Raw genomic sequence first — 19851 nt, 5'->3', positions numbered from 1 at the left:
AAAATATGGCATAAGTGCATCGACACTTTCAACGTTTCTCAAAGACAGAGTTAAAATTGAGAAAGTATTGAATCTGACGCCATTGAACCTCAAAGAAAGAAGATGAGAAGTGCCACCAATGAAGAAATGGACAGTGCTGTGTATAAGTGGTTTAACAGTGCAAGATCCAAGAATGTACCAGTTAGTGGCTCCCTCTTATGCAAGATCATTCGGACTAACAGAATTTAAAGAAAGCATTGGTTGACTATGAAGATTTCGTGAGAGATATGGTATTAGGTACAAAACTATTTGTGGTGAAGAACAGAATACTCCTATTCGTGGAAAGAGCAGCAATTGCAGAAAGTAATTGAACATTATTCTCCTGACAATGTGTGTAACACAGATGAGAGTGCCTTATTTTATTAAATTAATGTCGAACAAACCGCTATTCATCAAAGATGAACAAAGGAAAGAATTACTGTATTGTTGCGTGCAAATTCCACGGGAACTAGTAAATTAAGACCACTTGTGATTGGAAAATACAAGAATCCACGCTGTTTCAAAAACATACAGAACTTGCCATGTGAATATAAAAACAATACAAAGGCTTGGATGACAAGTGAATTATTTCAAGAATGGGTTTTAGCTCTTGAACGTAGAATGAAGGCAGAAAAAAAGAAGAGTTTTGTTACTCATTAACAACTGTTCACCACATAACAATGTGTCAGACATTTAGAAAAAACTGAAGTAACATTTCTCCTTCCAAACCGTACTTTGATTTTACAACCCCTAGATCAAGGCATAATTCAAACTAAAAAGGTAGCTTATAGGTTGCGACTAGCAAGACGAATGCTATCGATTTCAATAGGCTGTGATCTGGCTGTAAACATTTTATGGGTCATTCGGATGTTCATGGAAGACATAAAACTCAGCAGCAATTGTGAATTGTTTCCGTAAAGCAGGTATTGTGAAGGAAGATTGTGTGGTTGCACCAGAAGTGGAATGTGAAGCTGCAGACCCTGATATGACAAGAAACTGTCGGAAGTTATGTTTAAAACTTAATGTAGAAGTTGAAGTTGACGATTTTGTTAATTCAGATAAAGAAACTAGTGTCATACAAGGTATTACAGATGACGATATTGTGTAAGAAATAGTGGAAGCCGAAAACAGTGAGTCTACTGACGAAGAAAGGGGGGTGAATATTCTGAAATGGGCAAATATGAAAAACAAAACTGGAAAAATATATTATATTAAATTGTGTACTTTTTTCTCACATTGGTTACATTTGCTCCTATTATTGAAGATTCTGGTATCAGTTGAGCTTAAAAAAATTTTTATGTGAGATTTTCTAATTTAAAAAAACAAGCCAAGGGATTGTTGTTATCTTTCTCTTACAGCCCATTGTTTAAGGTATCTTCTGAACTTCTGCACTTCAGATTTCACTTGTCTTCGAACATTTCTTTTTTCACGATCAGTCATATCTGCTATTTTCTTTCTTTTTTTTTATATTCTTTGCCATAGTCCCTTTTTTTCTGCAACTCTTCTTCAGTCATATTTGCCCTCTGCCTACGTATCTTCTCCCTTTCATATTTCCTACTTTCATCATCAGACTTTTTTTTCTTTCCTATAAACAATCACATGAAATAATATTCGAAGTTACTTTATCCTCCAGTATTTAATAATTGCATGTTAAATGAAACCTCATCCCACAATAAAGGGACGGATGTTACAGGGACCGTTGTTACAAATTAGTATAATTTCCGCAATAGTTCTGACAAAATAAATCGTTAAAAATATCATCGAGGTTAGATTTTTTAGTCGACAAACACTGTGATGTTTTGCATGTACTACGAAAGTTTAGTATATACAAACTATATTTAATGCCACCTGGGACCAGTGTTAAGAATAGAAAACATAACATTCAGTCATCAGTGATGATTTTTGTATTTTCCAATAAAATAAATTACGATAATGGACGAAAAGTTTTTCAACTGGCGCCATGTTGACATCTCATCACTACCAACCGTTAAAATTTACCACATGAAGCAAAATTGTCTTTTGTGTAGCTCTTTTATTTCGAGGGACCAGCGTAACGAAATTTTTGGGGACAAACTTTACGTTAAAGTTGTGTCCTTTCAGAATTAAGCAAACAACAATTCCTGTCTTTCATAAGTACTTTAACTATTTATTTTTATAATCTTGGCCGAGGAAATATAATCAGATCGAAACATTCCGAGAAAAACTTAGTAAAACAGAGTAAAATGTAGTTGGGGACATAGGGACCGTAGTTACATTTTGACGTTTGGACGATATTTTTTAATTATAAATTTTAAAATTAATCCTTCTATGCTTTGTTTCCAACTAAAACATGTGAGAGTTAGTTAATTAAACGCAAAAGTAATCAGTTTACATTTTCAAGAAACTCCTTAAATCAGCCGGGACATACATTTACCCATTTCAGAATATTCACCCGGGTGATGATGAGGAAAGTGAAGAAGAAATTGAAAAAAATAACTTTGAAAGAAGTGGCAAACATGACATGAAAGCTTCGACACATCATCATGAGCAAGAAAGATTTACCGGACCGAATGCTCAAAAACTGTGAAATTCTACAGAAATATACTGAAAAGACAATAATCCAGCAATTAACACAGAAGAAAATTACAGACTTCTTTACTACACAGAGTAAGTCAAACTGTATCAGTCTCAAAGCTAATATTCTGAGTGATCGATTAAGAACCCAATCTTGTAGATCGTAATATTTTGAGAAATTGATTCAACGAGATGGCTGCAAATATAACACCTAACCTACGTAACTCTGTTCAACGTAATTTTTGCTCTGTAAAACTTAATTTTTGGTCCTAACAAGGCCGTGGCGAATAAAAAATATTGTAAAATATGCAAAAATAATTATTCAGTTGCTGAATACATATAATTATCATTATGGTACTGATTCTTATTAAAGTTGCAATATAATATGAATATACAGTATAACCTAACTCAGGTACAGTATATGTTATTCCACAATATGGGGCACAATTTGTAGGCAAATTTAATCAATTTTCAGTTTAACAAAATATCACTACAACGAAAATAATTACAGTACCGTCTCGAGTTCGTTATACTGGCATTTTACTGCATTAGAGAATGCTATTCCAAGGGGTTCAAGTACCGTTTTTACCCGCGTAATAGAAGCACTTTTTTTTTTCGATTTTTTATAACAAAAAACTAGAGTGTGTTCTTTATGTGAGGAAAAAATTTAGTGAAAAAAAAAAACACTTATTAAAGGTGCGGCAGCTTGAATGCTGAAATAATCGATAGATGAATGATATATGGGCCGCGACTAATTCATATATCGATTGCATCGCATTTAAGACAATCGATAGCAGCAGTTGTATAAACAGATGATAACTTGTAACAATGAATACAGCGACAATAAGACAAGACACTTTATTGTTATTATTAACACTAGCCTTACCTCATTCACTTTCAGGTTCAGCATCACTGTTGTCATTTGTCACAGATTCACATTCCTCTATGCGTCTATTATGAGGGGAATTTTTTCTTAAATTTCAACGCGAAAAATTGGGGTGCGTCTATTATGTGGGGGCGTCCATTACACGGGTAAGTATGGCAAGCACTGTTAGTGCAATCACAGGTTTATTCGAAATGTCTTTTATTACAAAACGTAAAAATCTCTTCAGAAGAGGGATAAATGAGGAAAATAATTGAGTATAAAAATATGAACTGTGTAACAATTCCTCTGTCACAGCGAGTCTCTCCCAGGCGATGCCATCTCCACATCAAAGGAAGCTGCACAGAAACAAAAGACATCATCACACGGTGTACCGACACTTTACCTCTCATCTGACTTCAACTCCAGAAGACTTTCAGTATGACTAGTAAAATTTTTGCCTCCATTATTAACAGTGGTGTGTCAGTGGGGCTGCCACCACATATTACAAAAAGGACGCGTATCATATATTTCAGAAATTTCTCTAATTAACGTATACTTCACTTTTTTAATTAACTTATGCTAAGAATGTTCAAATCAAAATCCACAAACGATTAGGAAAAACACGAGAATTTTACTGGAACCAAGTAAAGAGATAGGTTTGGAAGTAAATCCCGAAAAGACAAAGTATATGATTATGTCTCGTGACAAGAATATTGTACGAAATGGAAATATAAAAATTGGAAATTTATCTTTTGAAGAGGTGGAAAAATTCAAGTATCTTGGAGCAACAGTAACAAATATAAATGATACACGGGAGGAAATTAAACACAGAATAAATATGGGAAATGCCTGTTATTATTCGGTTGAGAAGCTTTTATCATCCAGTCTGCTGTCAAAAAATGTGAAAGTTAAAATTTATAAAACAGTTATATTACCAGTTGTTCTGTATGGTTGTGAAACTAGGACTCTCACTTTGAGAAAGGAACAAAGGTTAAGGGTGTTTGAGAATAAGGTGCTTAGGAAAATATTTGGGGCTAAGAGGGATGAAGTTACAGGAGAATGGAGAAAGTTACACAACGCAGAACTGCACGCATTGTATTCTTCACCTGACATAATTAGGAACATTAAATCCAGACATTTGAGATGGGCAGGGCATGTAGCACGTATGGGCGAATCCAGAAATGGATATAGAGTGTTAGCTGGGAGGCCGGAAGGAAAAAGACCTTTAGGGAGGCCGAGACATAGATGGGAAGTTAATATTAAAATGGATTTGAGGGAGGTGGGATATGATGATAGGGAATGGATTAATCTTGCTCAGGATAGGGACCAATGGCGGGCTTATGTGAGGGCAGCAATGAACCTCCGGGTTCCTTAAAAGCCAGTAAGTAAGTAAGTAAAACAAACCCTGGTGGCACGATCTATAATCGTCTTACACAACACCTAGCATATGCTGATGATATAGCAATCATAGCAAGAACAGGAATTTGAAGAGGCAGCAAAAAAATCTGGGTTGGAAATAAACGAGTCCAAAAGAAAATATATGAAATCCTCCTGAAAGTCAATGGAGAGATAGTGAAGAGTTCAGTTTTAGCAACATGAATGTGGTATCTGGATGTGATGGTAAATATTAATAATGGTATATCACTGGATATGAAAGCCGCATAATGGCTGGCAATTGATGTTTCTATTCCTTTGAAAATGTCATAAAATTCAATGCCTTATTTAGGCATGCCAAAAAAAATAGTTCATAAAACTACAGACGTGGTCAAATTATTAGCAAAACTGACGATTTTTATGGTGTAATTTTACAAAATTTGACTAATCTCGAGGGAAAAAATGGAACTCTCTGCATCAAAATCCACAGTTAATTCCCGATTTACCACGAAAATCGTCTGTAGCTGCATTTAGATTGGCAACAGGCCATGATTGTTTGGCCAAACACCTGCATAGAACTGGAATATATCAGTCCCCTAACTGCCCATTGTGCAACTCAAACCAAGAAATGGATTCGGAACACCTCAAAATCTGTAATTCAGTGGCTGGCCATGATAATATCTTTGAAAAAATATTGGAGTGCAGGAGGTCAAATGACTTTACTGTCAAATGCCTGGCATTAGAAAACAACAACAACAACAAAATTTGACTTTTCAATTTTGACTGCAGTTGACATTTTTACATATTTCTGAGTACTATAATATTAAAAATGTCAACTGCAGTCAAAATTAAAAAATCAAATTTTGTAAAATTATACCATAAAAATTGTCAGTTTTGCTATTAATTTGTCCACGTATACATAATACGACCAGTGGTAGTGTACGCAAGAGAAACCTGGATGTTAACAAAAGAGAATGAAAATATTCTGGCAATATGGGAAAGAAAGATTCTTAGAAAGATACACGGACGTAGAACTATAAATGGAGAAATCTAGTCTTTCAGATAAAGCTCCCTGTAAAGCAGATTTGAATAATTTCAAGGGAAAATTCCAAGTCACACAGAGATTGTGTGCACTCGATGTGGGTCTCTGGCGTTTCGTCAGCCCACACGAGTTGTGTGGATATAAAGGGAAAAGTTGAGACAGTGTCGGGTGGAGTTCCCAGGTAGCTCAGTTGGTAAGTCCGCTGGTACATTCAACCAGAGGTCCCGGGATCGATACCTGGCCCCGGAACAATTTTTCCCTTGAAATTATAAATGGACAGTTTGTGAATAGAACAAACATGGAGCTGATGGAGATGTTTGGAGACCAAACATAATATCCTATATTAAAAGAGGAAGGCTTAGATGTTGGGCCATGTTGAGTGGATGCCAGACTCTAGGTTACCCAGGCAATCAATGACTCTTTTCGGTGCAATTGTAGTTTGGCACTGAGCCACTCAATCATACTGTTATACTGGCTAGCCTTTTAGAATAAGTTGGCAGTTACTTGTGTCATTCTTCACTCTACACGTTCACAGCCACTAAGTCAAGTTATGAGAGTTTAGTGCTTAGCTGGTTCTGGAGTTATAAAATTCTCAACAAAAAGTGAAGTATTGTTCGTAAGGGCACCTTTATAACCTGTCTTACTTACTTACTGGCTTTTAAGGAACCCGGAGGTTCATTGCCACCCTCACATAAGCCCGCCATCGGTCCCTATCCTGAGCAAGATTAATCCAGTCTCTATCATCATATCCCACCTCCCTCAAATCTATTTTAATATTATCTTCCCATCTACGTCTCAGCCTCCCTAAAGGTCTTTTTCCCTCTGGCCTCCCAACTAACACTCTATATGCATTTCTGGATTCGTCCATACGTGCTACATGCCCTGCCCATCTCAAACGTCTGGATTTAATGTTCCTAATTATGTCAGGTGAAGAATACAAGGCGTGGAGTTCTGTTTTGTGGAACTTTCTCCATTCTCCTGTAACTTCATCCCTCTTAGCCCCAAATATTTTCCTAAGCACCTTATTCTCAAACACCCTTAACCTATGTTCCTCTCTCAAAGTGAGAGTCCAAGTTTCACAACCATACAGAACAACCGGTAATATAACTGTTTTATAAATTCTAACTTTCAGATTTTTTGACAGCAGACTGGATGACAAAAGCTTCTCAACCGAATAACAACAGGCATTTCCCATATTTATTCTGTGTTTAATTTCCTCCCGAATGTCATTTAAATTTGTTACTGTTGCTCCAAGATATTTGAATTTTTCCACCTCTTCAAAAGATAAATTTCCAATTTTTATATTTCCATTTCGTACAATATTCTCGTCACGAGACATAATCACATACTTTGTCTTTTCGGGATTTACTTCGAAACCTATCTCTTTACTTGCTTCCAGTAAAATTCCCGTGTCTTCCCTAATCGTTTGTGGATTTTCTCCTAACATATTCACGTCATCCGCACAGACAAGCAGCTGATGTAACCCGTTCAATTCCAAACCCTCTCTGTTATCCTAGACTTTCCTAATGGCATACTCTAGAGCAAACATAATATAATTTTAATCTTGAGTGGTTTTTTGTACAGATGCATATTATAATAGCCAGTTTTTTTTTTCTGGATTTTAGGATAAAAAATTGAGGTGCATATTATATTCGAGTAAATATGGTAGTTTTTAAAGCAACACAATACTTCCTCTACTGATAAAGCAAAGACATGCCTGCCATCCAAACTACAGCCCGCTCAGTAATGTAAAGCAACTTACGGTTCACGGAACTTCTTCGCCTCTTCTTTGGTCAGACCGTACGTCTCTATGTTGGGTATGATCTTCTTGATGTAATGCTCTTTCAAAGACTGCCACGTCCTGCCTGGGCAAACCTACCAAAAAGTGAGTAACACTACATACAGTCAAAATAACAAAATGGGTGCATCGGCAGAGAAATAAATTGGGTTTTTTCGGTGTCAAACCTGCCACTATTTCGGTGGACATTTCGTGAATTAAGTTGTTAATTAAATGTATTCATGTAATGTTTAGTATAAAACATGCTACGTCTTTTTTTTTTTTTTTTTCACACATATCAGCATCACCAAATATAAACTAAGTATGATTCCTACACTGTCCACACGAAGATTTCTGCACCAGACAGTGAGTATTTTCGTGTATGCAGAAAAGCCCCTCTTGCCGTCCACATTAGATGTTGGCAGTGGCGGCGCGTCAATAAGAGCACAAGAGCACGTGAACACCTTGTTTCCATTAATGCACGACTAGTTTTATTATTTGATACCGTATTGACGTAGTGGGGATGTATAATATCAGAATCGAGTATTTTAAACTTCCCGCATCTTGCATAAACTTCTTATGTAAACTTGGCAACATTCCCAACAAATTGCGCAAAACGAATAAATTCTCACAAAGTGGTATTTATCAATTAAAATGTAAAAATTGCAATAGAAAGTGCATAGGACAAACCAAACGAAATTTCCACATTAGATTTAAAGAGCATAAATCAGATTTCCATAATAACAGGAATAGATCTAAATATGCTACTCATCTTATTGATTCAGGCCACGAAATTAATAGTGTGACAGCGACGTGAGATTCGAACTCACGACCAGCGTCCCGCGAGAGAGCATATCGCGCGGGCTTCACGGGGAAAGGGGAAAGGGGAAAGGGGCCTACACGCGAGGGGAGGCTGCGCGCGCAGCTGCTACTTAACGCAGTGAATGTGGAACGACCTTCCCGACTATTCCAGAAATCCGTCGAAGTGGAAGACTCGCGAATTTTCGAGGCTACGTCGCTGTGGTTATAAATTACGGTCGCGAAGGAACGACAGCAGTTTTCAGTTATTCAGTCAGTGAGTAAGCCAGAGCAAGCAAGCCAGACTTGTGTGCGGAGTTCGACTCGAGTGTGCGTCCGCATCTGCGTCAGCATCCGAAGGCCTGAGTTCGAGTGCAGTGGACCGCAGTTGGAGGGACCTGAGTTCGAGTGCAGTGGACCGCAGTTGGAGGGACCCGAGTTCGAGTACAGTGAACTGTCTATGAAAGTCTGTGGTTGGAGATACTGTGAACTCGAGTGACTGAGATAGAAGAACTGTGAACTGAGAACTGGTAGTTCTGATTTGTAAATAGTGCTTTGTAAATATTAGTTAAGATTAACAGTTCATTGTTGTGCGTAATAGTCCAAGTAAATTGTCATTGTCGTCGGTGGAGTGCTATAACGAATACTGTGTTGAGTGAAGATTCAATTGTTGACGAGAGCCTTTAAGGTGAATTGTAGAAAGGAATTATTGTTGTGACGAATAAATTACATTGTTGTTACTAATAAAGTTCACAATAGTATACAAAACACCTTAAAAATCTTAAAAGTAATAAATAATTCACACCTTATCAACACTGCAGAAGAGTTATTTATTGTAAAAAATCAAGACCATTACTAAATGAGCAAATACCAAATTTACGTAATCCCCTATATCATTTAATGAAATAAAATGTTATAGAATAGTCACTCCTGGCATTCCCTCTCAGTTATCTGTTCATACATCATCACTCAGTCTAAAACATGTAACGTCGGGTGAAACATGCCTCCTTGTCTGGACGCAAACAACTGAACAACTATGTAAGTATAAATATAATAAACCTTTTTTAAAAAAACGATGATATCAGCTCTCACACCCTTTTCAAAATTAATAAGCTATTAACTTAAATATTTTCAGACAACTATGGCATTCACCAGGACGAATTAGACTGCGTGCTCTCCTACCAACAGCATTTGCATCACAGCTTTTTCCATCTTTTTTAAACTTAAACATTTTAACATAGTTAATATCAAACTGTACAAATTTAATTTTAATGACATGATCTAATAAGAATATTTAGCCTTTAATTGTATAAGATTAATATCATGCCGTGTCTTTCTTTGTTTTATATATATACGAGAATCTAGCATCTATGTTCAGCTTTACCATGTACAGTTTACCTCAAGAGGCACGAAACTTATATAATTGTAAATGCCAGCACGTGCATTCTTTACTATATTATTAATTGTTAGATCAATTTATCACCTATTTTTAAAATTGTTTGCATCTCATGCACCTGAAGATGACTTTTTAAAGTCGAAAATATTAGTGACTTCGTATTAAATATTATGATGTAACAGATTATCTGACCTCACAAAATGAAAAGTGTATTTGACTGAAAACTTATATATAATTATAAATTGGCAACATCCGTTCACGTACAAGCCATGCTCTTTCAAGATGGTTACAGGAATTTCACACATGCGCGGGAGAAAATTGTCTTTAGCTGGCCGCTTATGACTCGTCAAGAGCACAAAGCGTTAAGTGAACATGATGAGTATCTATCCTACAGATGTCAGGTGCATCGGTGCCTATCGTTCACGTGCTATATCTTGAGGAGGAAATTTAAAAGCCTGTAGATGTCAGCATCTGACTGTAGGAACGTTTACTTTACGTAGAGGTGTGTACAGTGCTGCTACGAGAGTGTAGTTTGTGAATTACTATACTTCAGTGTCGGCATAATAGCATGTTTGGATTTCAAACACGTGCTGTCTGACTGTGGCGGTGGTATGAATTTAAGTATCTGTATGGCAGTGTATAATATTCAAGAATAATATTTACTGGCATGTATTTATAGCAATCAATCTATGCGAGTGGGATTACAGTACTGGTATAGGCTATAGTGTATCAGTGTGTTGTGGATCAAAATATAATACTGAACACACGCGTTTGTAAATAACGGGACTGTGGTATGTATTCATTATTAACAAACGTAAACAATGAACTCTGTTCAATGAAATTTGGAACAGTAAAGAACTGGGTAAACTGGCTTACCAGGAAAAATTGGAAATATAAAGACTGAGTTTCATTATTATTACTATTATTACTATTATTATTATTATTATTATTATTATTATTATTATTAATGTCGTTTTGAATTTATATACGGTTTTTTCGATAGTGAAACATTGGAATCATGATATTTCATGCAAATCAAGATTTTCAGGTATAAGTCCCTGTAAAGTTGATTTGAATAATTTCGAGGGAAAAATTGTTCCGGAGCCGGGTATCGAACCCGGGACCTTTGGTTTAACGTACCAACGCTCTACCACTGAGCTACTCGGGAACTCTAACCGACACCGATCCAATTTTTCCCTCTATATCCACAGACCTCAAAGTGGGCTGACAACCGTCAAGCAACCAACTTCGAGTGCACACTAACTCCGTGTGACTTAAATTGTGGTTTTCTGTTAATGAACAGTGATGTGTATTATGCAAATCAAGATTTCAGGTATAACTCCCTGATTTCAATAATTTCGAGGGAAAAATTGTTCCGGAGCCGGGTATCGATTATTCAAATCAACTTTACAGGGAGTTATACCTGAAATCTTGATTTGCATAATACACGTCACTGTTCGTTAACAGAAAACCACAATTTAAGTCACACGGAGTTAGTGTGCACTCGAAGTTGGTTGCTTGACGGTTGTCAGCCCACTTTGAGGTCTGTGGATATAGAGGGAAAAATTGGATCGGTGTCGGTTAGAGTTCCTGAGTAGCTCAGTGGTAGAGCATTGGTACGTTAAACCAAAGGTCCCGGGTTCGATACCCGGCTCCGGAACAATTTTTCCCTCGAAATTATTCATGATATTTCATATTAGACTAAACGTACAATTTCAAATTCTCTTCGATTTTGGAACCACAAAATTGTGAACACACATAATATTTTATCACGAGCCGCCACTGGATGTAGGTAATGACACTGCCTGCAGACAATTCACTGTGGTCCTCTAATATCTCCCCCAAAACTTTTCTGCATCAAAATAGAGCTTCCAGTGCAAAAGATATTGCAAATGTCATATGTAATGTAACAATCTTTCTTGCAGTTGACTACAGAAATCTATCTATTTTTGATAGCTATACAGATATACGAGGTCTGTCTAAAAAGTATCCGACCTTAAATTTTCCCGCGCAAAGTAGTGATTCTAAGGCGGCGCCACTGTGCACGGTGGAAGGAGGAACCTTAATGTGCATGCTTGAATTTTTTCACCGCATTCGCTTGTGTCAGTCACTAGCTGGTGGTCGCCAAGTAAGGTGCTGTTCTAAGTGTTTGTCGGATTTAGTTTTCTCGCAAGATGACTGAACGAATTGAGCAAAGATACTACATCAAATTTTGTCAAAAGCTTGGTGATTCTCAAAGTCAAACAATTCGTAAGATTCAGCAGGTGTTTGGGGAAGATGCGATGGGTGTAACACAAATTAAGGAGTGGTTCAACCGATTCAAAGATGGCTGCACATCAGCGGAGAGTGAGCAACGTTGTGGCAGGCCCCAAACTGCTCGGAGTGCAACTGTTGTTGAGAGGGTGCGAAATTTGGTGATGGCAGATCGTCGTTTGACCGTGCGGGAGATTGCCGAAGAGGTTGGAGTGAGTAAAGATTCTGCACATGCAATTTTGCGTGATGATTTGAACATGAACCGAGTGGCTGCGAAATTCGTGCCCAAGTTGTCCCCGGAACAAAAAGACCTCCGTCGTGATGTTGCACAGGACCTTCTGGACACCGCCAACACTGATCCTGGTTTCTGAACACCGTGATAACTGGACATGAGTCATGGGTGTACGGGTACGACCCAGGAACAAAAAGACAGTCGTCGCAATGGAAGCATCCCGAGTCTCCAAGGCCGAAGAAAGCGCGGCAGGTGCGAAGCAAAATCAAGGTGATGCTGACTGTTTTCTTTGATGTCCGTGGAATTGTGCATCACGAATACGCACCGGAAGGACAAACGGTGACAAAGGAGTACTATCACGATGTTCTCCGGCGACTCCGTGATGCAGTTTGGCGCAAAAGACCAGACATGTGGACGGCGAATAACTGGCACTTGCATCACGACAACGCCCCCGCACATTCATCCCAATTGATCCACACTTTCTTGGCCAAACATGGAATTACAACCGTTCGCCAACCTCCCTACTCTCCAGACCTGGCTCCTTGCGACTTCTGGTTGTTTCCAAAATTGAAGACACCACTGAAAGGATCCCGTTTTGAGAGTAGAGAAGAGATAATGCGGAATGCGACGACGGAGCTGAACACCATTCCAAAAGAAGACTTTCAGAGGTGTTTCCGGCAGTGGAAGGATCGGTGGGCTAAGTGTGTGCAAGCACAAGGGGCCTACTTTGAAGGGGATTAGGGTCCCAACCCCGTCAGGTATTTGAAATATTTTTTCTGGCTAAAGGTCGGATACTTTTTAGACAGGCCTCGTACGTAACGAAAATATATAAATACTGGCATTACCAAGCAATGAACAATTTTTTTTAATAGGTTATTTTACGACCCTTTATCAACATCTCAGGTTATTTAGCATCTGAATGAGATGAAGGTGATAATGCCGGTGAAATGAGTCCGGGGTCCAGCACCGAAAGTTACCCAGCATTTGCTCGTATTGGGTTGAGGGAAACCCCCGGAAAAAACCTCAACCAGGTAACTTGCCCCGACCAGGAATCAAACCTGGGCCACCTGGTTTCGCAGCCAGATGCACTGACCATTACTCCACAGATGTGGACTTAAACAAATTAACTGAAACAAAAGTCACAAACGTTTTTACAAAATTCTTTAAAATTCTGGTGCATATATCGTAATTTTTGCGATGGAGAGAGAATATTTTGTAACTTTTTACTTATTTCGCACAATAATCCAAATTCCGCTTTATTTCGGGAGTTTGTTTTGCTTAAAATAAAAGAGAATTGGATTTTGGGCGACAATTTTTATTTATTCTGTATTTCTCCAATACAGTATATTATTTGGTTTTCCCTCTTTAAATGGTGTATCACATACAACTTCACTCAAATTGAATCCATTTCAATTTTTCGATTTTCTGAGAAGGGTTATAAAATGCTCATTCTTCATAAATTTACGGATTTTGGACGGAAATTTTTTTTATTCTTCTTCTTTAAAACAGTGTAACACATATGATTATACCACAGTCTAGTATATACAGTCACGAAGCTCAATACGTAGTAAATATGCATCCATAGATAGTTGCTAACCACTAGGATCGCTAATATCGCCTCATTACAGACAATGCGAAATAGTACCGACACAGTCTATCCTTCCTAGCACCCTCACAACTTAAGCTTCGTGACTATATATAGTAGACTGTGATTATATAGTGTTAACTTCGCGTTTTTCTGGGGAGGTGGCATAGTATATATATATATAAGTCTTAATTACATACTTATCTTCTGTAATTTTGGTTTTTCCATACAAAATATACTTTTTCTCAACTTCTATTTAATCCAGAAAGCTGCAGTTTTCAAAAATTGTTTATCTAGATGGTTTACATGCACCGAGACAATGCTTTTGAAATTTATTAAATTTTGGAGATGCTATAGGCGGTAATGTATCCAAGATCGTTAAAAATAAATATATAAATGCGAAAAAAAAAAAAAAAAATTGAATAAGGAAATAAATTAAATAAAAACTACTGTTTCAGCATAAAGTGAAGTTATATGTACATGAGCTGTAAAAAGTCCGCTATCTAGCTTTAAAAGTTTATGAGAGAAAGTTTCTTATATAAGCCATAATTTAACATTGTGAAGATAAGCAATTCCATGCCTTTTTTTTTTTTTTTTTGATATCTAAAAGGGTAAATGTAACAAAGAAAGTAAATGTAGAAATTTTTGCAGATATTGCTATTATCAAAAAATTCGGTCCCTATGCAATAGTGAAAATATATCAGCAGAGTCTGTGGATGGATGGATCAATAGATGAATCACATTCAAAAGATCAGTTGTGAGGGCACTGAACTTTGTATTAGGCAAGTCTTAACAGAATAGATTCATAAAGATGTTCAGGTTCGTTCCAACTTACCCTTGCCATTTCCATTTTTTGCCACATTTCTCGTCCCTTTACGTACTTTTGCCATTTCTTCTTCTTTAAGAATTGGATAATGGCTACCCTTTCTTCATTCGTATAATCTCTCCTCCTGAAACAATAAGTTCCAGTTTCAGCATTCCATCAATTGACCAAATGACAAAAACCGAACTTACACAATGTATGAGGCGCATCCGGAAAGTAAGTTTCCCTATTTAAAAAAAAAAAAAAGAACACACACTTTCAGGAAAACATTTATTGGCAACAGGTACTGCAATGTTTCAGCTATTTTTCAACATAGCCACCATCAGAATTGAGACACTTGTCATATCGTGAGATCAACTTTTGTATCCCTCTGTCGTAGAACTCTGCCGCCTGTGAATGGAACCAGCGTGTGACAGACGTCTTCAGCTCTTCGTCGTTGCCAAAACGCTCACAGGAGGACAGGAATTTCTTGAGGTGCAAGAAAACGTGAAAATCGCTGGGAGCAAGATCAGGACTGTAGGGTGGGTGATGAAACAACTCCCAGCCAAATTCCATCAAAACAGCTGCTGTGCACCGAGCCGTATGTGGACGAGCATTGTCATGGAGGAGCACAACACCTGCAGTAAGCATTCCACGCCTCTTGTTTTGAATGGCACGTCGCAATGTTCGGAGTGTTTCACAGTAACGGTCAGCGTTCACTGTTTCACCTCTTGGAAGGAAGTCAATGAGCAGAATGCCCTTCCTGTCCCAGAACACCGTGCACATCACTTTCCGTACCGACAGCGTCTGTTTGAATTTCGTCCTGACCGGAGATCCACTATGCCGCCAATGCATTGACTGCTGCTTGGTTTCCGGGGTGAAGTGCGAAATCCAAGTCTCATCGCCCGTGACGATCTTGTCGAGGAACTCGTCGCCGTCATAGTGATACCACTGCAGAAATGTCAGTGCTGCTCCTAAACGTTGCATTTTGTGTTCGGGTGTCAGGTTTTTCGGCACCCACCTGGCACACACTTTTGAACAGCAGGTGCTTAGTGACAATCTCATGCAACAAGGATCGCGATATCTGCGGAAAATGGCTGCTCAGCTCCGTAATCGTGAAGCAACGGTTCTCCATGATGCACTGCCGCATCAGCTCAACACGATCATCATTGATGAGGGACGGTCGCCCACTGCGCTCTTCATCATGGACACTTTGACGAACTTCGGAAAACTGCCTACACCAGCGACGCATCATCTGCTTACTCATGATGTTTGGCCCATAGACCTGACAGAGCTGCCGATGAATTTCAATTGGCGCAATGCTTTGTGCATTAAATAACTTTATCACCGACCGAACCTCGCAGGCAGCAGGAGAAGGAATAAGAACTTCCATTTCGGACCACTGCTGCCACGCTACTGGCACCAGGCGGGACCTGTCTGGCTGGCATATGATTGATACGTCATAGATCTGTTACGCATGCGCAATTGACACGGCTAATTAAGTTTACTTTCAAGGGGAAAAAATCGGGAAACTTACTTTCTGGATGCGCCTCGTAACAAAAGAAATACTGGGGCACGAGAGTAAAATTTGCTTTTAAAAGGAAAGATTAAAAAAAAAAAAAAAAAAAAACCTTCAGAACAATTTTGGGTTGAAATTGATAACTTTGCACCTGTAGCTCAGTAATTTTACTCATAAACAGGCTAGTTAAGTCTATTTATATGGATTCTCCTTGCATTTCTAAGCCACTATTTAGACTGCAGTCGTGTGTTTCTCCTTCAGCAATTCAAAGCATAATAAGTCGTGTGATGGTGAAGAAGTCCACCTCAATACATACCCTGCTCTTGCATGACTCTTCTTTGTCCTGGCAACAGATGTCTTCCATAGTTCGTCATCACTTCCAGATAAGGATATTGAACTGGATCTGTTGCATAAGGAAGCTGTCCTTACATTTAACTCAAATACCATAAAAATGCTCATTTCCTACTTTGAAAATATATGTTATCACGAATATATCACTATTAACAGAAATGTAAAATTAGATGTAATAACGTTTCCAGACGATCTTGTTTTACTAGCAACATCTGAAGATGATTTGCAATGGTCAGTACACAATTTAAATTTAATAGCTCAAAAATATTCAATGGAAATATCCATTAACAAAACAAAAATAATGGCCTTTTGTGGTAAATACCCAATACCAAGCAAAATTTGTTTAAATAACACAATTTTGGAAAGAGTTAATGAATTTAATTATTTAGGATATAAACTTTCTTTTCTTGAAAATTTGGATTTATCAGAGAAAATTGTAAAATTCAAGAAATCAATGGGCATCATTAATAGAGTTTTAAAAATGCATTAGTACAAAAATCAACCCGTACTCGTCTTTATCAAATAATAGCTCAACCAGTCTTATGTTATAGGAGTGAAGCGTGGACTATAAGGACAAAAGATGAAAGCAGACTAACAGCTTGCGAGATGAGATTCATGCGCCGAACAGCTGGCTACACTAAATGGGATCGAAAGAAAAATGAAGATATCCTTCAAGAACTTAATGTGTCATCAATACTGGACTATATCTCCAGATATCAGTTAAACTGGAAGGAACACGTCTCAAGAATGGTTTCATCCAGGATCCCTAAGGCAATAATGAAGTATCGCCCAAATGGAAAACGGTCACTTGGTCGACCTATGAAAAGATGGCAAGAAAATCGCTTTTTCAGACCGTAACAGTTCTTTTGGGACTATACCTGACAGAATGATGATGATGATGATGATGATGATGATGATGATGATGATGATGATGATGATGATGAAAATATATGTTCGCACAAAAAAAAAATTTTTACATCATGGGGAATAGAGTATCTAGGAAATTTTTAAAATATTTAAGAAATAGACAGCATAATAATCATTAAAATTTCACGTGTTAATTCCAGAGTGCCTCAAGGTTCAAAATTTGGCCCATTCTTATTGTTGATTTATATTAACAATACGGCCAAAGTAATTAAATATTCAAAATGTTTACTCTAAAGGTTTTTAAATTAAGAGAAAATGTTTCTAATTTAGAATTTCTGTTAAATGATAAAGAAAAAAAGGCAGTGAAAAGTGACTGCACTATGCAGGGGACATCGGGGAACAGACTGCCCATAATCCATTGCAAATGTATTAGCTATATTATTTTTTTTTCTTTTTCCGCAGATGTCAAATTTTAATAGTTTTATATGCACAGGGTGGACCATTTAAGTTGATACTGTACAATATCTCCAAAACTAAGCGTTGTAGAAATAAATGTCTTGCATAAAAGTTGCTTGATATTATAGGGGAAAGTAAATGTCATTTTCGTGTTTTATTTGGAGGACGTTGTGATGGTTATTTTAGGTTCAATTTAATTTTTTTAAATAGGAACCTACATTTTTTATGTTATTTTCTCATTCCTCATAAAAAACTAAACAACTTTTGTATGAAGCACTTTGCAATTGTTCTTACAACAACGTAAATAACAACAAAAATTATGAATGGCTGTGTACGAAGAGCGCAATGAATGGTTGGACCCATTCAAAACAGTCCAGCATCACAGTAGGCGAGGAGGCAATGAGACATTGTGTCTGTTGTTTTGTAACCATTTGTGGACCATTTAAGTTGATACTGTCCAATATCTTCAAAACTAAGCGTTGTAGAAAGAAATATCTTGAATAAAAGTTGCTTGATATTATGGGGGAAAGTAAATGCCATTTGTCGTGTTTTATTTGGAGAACGTTTGGATGGTCATTTGAGGGTCAAGGTACGTTTTTTAAATGGGAACCAATATTTTTTATTTTGTTTTCTTATTCCTCATCACAAAATAAACAGATTTTGTAAAACCATTTTGTAGCACATGGTTCTTTCACTGGTGTAAGAACAATCGCAAAGCGCTTCATACAAAAGTTGTTTAGTTTTCTATGAGGAATGAGAAAACAACGTAAAAAATGTAGGTTCCTATTTTAAAAAATTTAGTTCACCCTAAAATAACCATCACAACGTCCTCCAAATAAAACACGACAAATGGCATTTACTTTCCCCCATAATATCAAGCAACTTTTATTCAAGACATTTATTTCTACAACGCTTAGTTTTGGAGATATTGTACAGTATCAACTTAAATGGTCCACCCAGTATACAAGGTGATTCACGAAGATTGTGCAGTACTCTAATAAGATGTGATTTCTGGCATCATTCTGATGAAAAAAGTTCATAAGCTACAGTCTGTGAAAAACATGTAACATGACAAGAATTAAAGAAAGAAATTAAATAAGAACAGTAAGGTATCACTGAAGTTTTAGGAAGAAAGAAGAAAAAGTTTGAAACCATCAAATAAACAAATGAACCAAGAATTAAAATACAGTAAAACCCCGTTAAGACACTGTTCAAGGGACCGGGTGTAAACCGCGTATTAGGCGGGTGTACTAATTTTGACTTATATACAGTATCTATTAGCATTTTCCTTTATTGAAATGAATGATTCATGAAAGGTAATACAGTATTACTCCATTATGTAATTACTGTACTGTACGTCAAAGACATTTACAATACGTACTGTACTTAATTCTTTCGGAAAAAAAAAAGTAATTTATAGTTGTTTGCCGTGTGCGTGTTCTCCAAGTCCTCATGTTTACCACACTTCAGTTTCTGCGATTACATCCTCCCGACGTCGCAGCTGTAGTGATTGAGCCGCGATTTTTTATTATCGTTCTTAATATCGATGATGGGATTCCTAATGCATCAGAGAGTTGTTTCTGAGTAAGAGTACTGTTCTCATCGTACTTTCGTAAGATTTCCAATTTTTCCGACACAGAAAGGGCTTTTCGTTTAACACTCATTGTAATCACATTCACAGACACTTCAATACACTAAAGGATAACAAACTGCCCAGCAAAAATTTCCAGAATTTTATTACGGCTGAGTGAGAATGCTGTTTGAGAGAGAGGGTTAGCAAGAGGGTGAGGTACTGTAACTGTATGTAGGCTTTAACCACGCAGGTAAGGAGTCGAATAAGAGAGCGTAACAAGAAGGTGGGGTATACTAAGGTTGAAGTATGAAGGTTTAAATGTGCAGGTAAAGATTCGAATACCAATACTTTTCAGGTTAATGGCACCAGTGAGTTCAGTCACCAAGATGT

At 37.4% G+C, this 19851-nt stretch overlaps 1 protein-coding gene across 8 annotated transcripts in view; it reads right to left on the bottom strand.

Annotated features, from left to right (window-relative positions):
- Positions 1–3457: 3457 nt before the first annotated feature.
- LOC138698654 (uncharacterized) overlaps positions 3458–19851 on the bottom strand; it is a 48398-nt gene continuing 32004 nt past the window's right edge. For all 8 annotated transcript variants that reach the window (XM_069824800.1, XM_069824796.1, XM_069824794.1 and 5 more), the window contains 4 exons: positions 16531–16617; positions 14729–14843; positions 7615–7727; positions 3458–3792 (listed from right to left, as the gene is read on the bottom strand). In XM_069824800.1, the coding sequence (XP_069680901.1) occupies positions 3783–3792; positions 7615–7727; positions 14729–14843; positions 16531–16617 (325 nt within the window). In that variant the 3' untranslated portion in view covers positions 3458–3782. The remainder of the gene's footprint in view (positions 3793–7614; positions 7728–14728; positions 14844–16530; positions 16618–19851) is intronic.

The sequence above is a fragment of the Periplaneta americana genome, chromosome 4 (assembly GCF_040183065.1).
Source record: "Periplaneta americana isolate PAMFEO1 chromosome 4, P.americana_PAMFEO1_priV1, whole genome shotgun sequence".
NCBI lineage: Eukaryota > Metazoa > Arthropoda > Insecta > Blattodea > Blattidae > Periplaneta > Periplaneta americana.
Note: the sequence above shows the minus strand (reverse complement) of the source record. Positions and strands in the feature narration are given on the sequence as shown.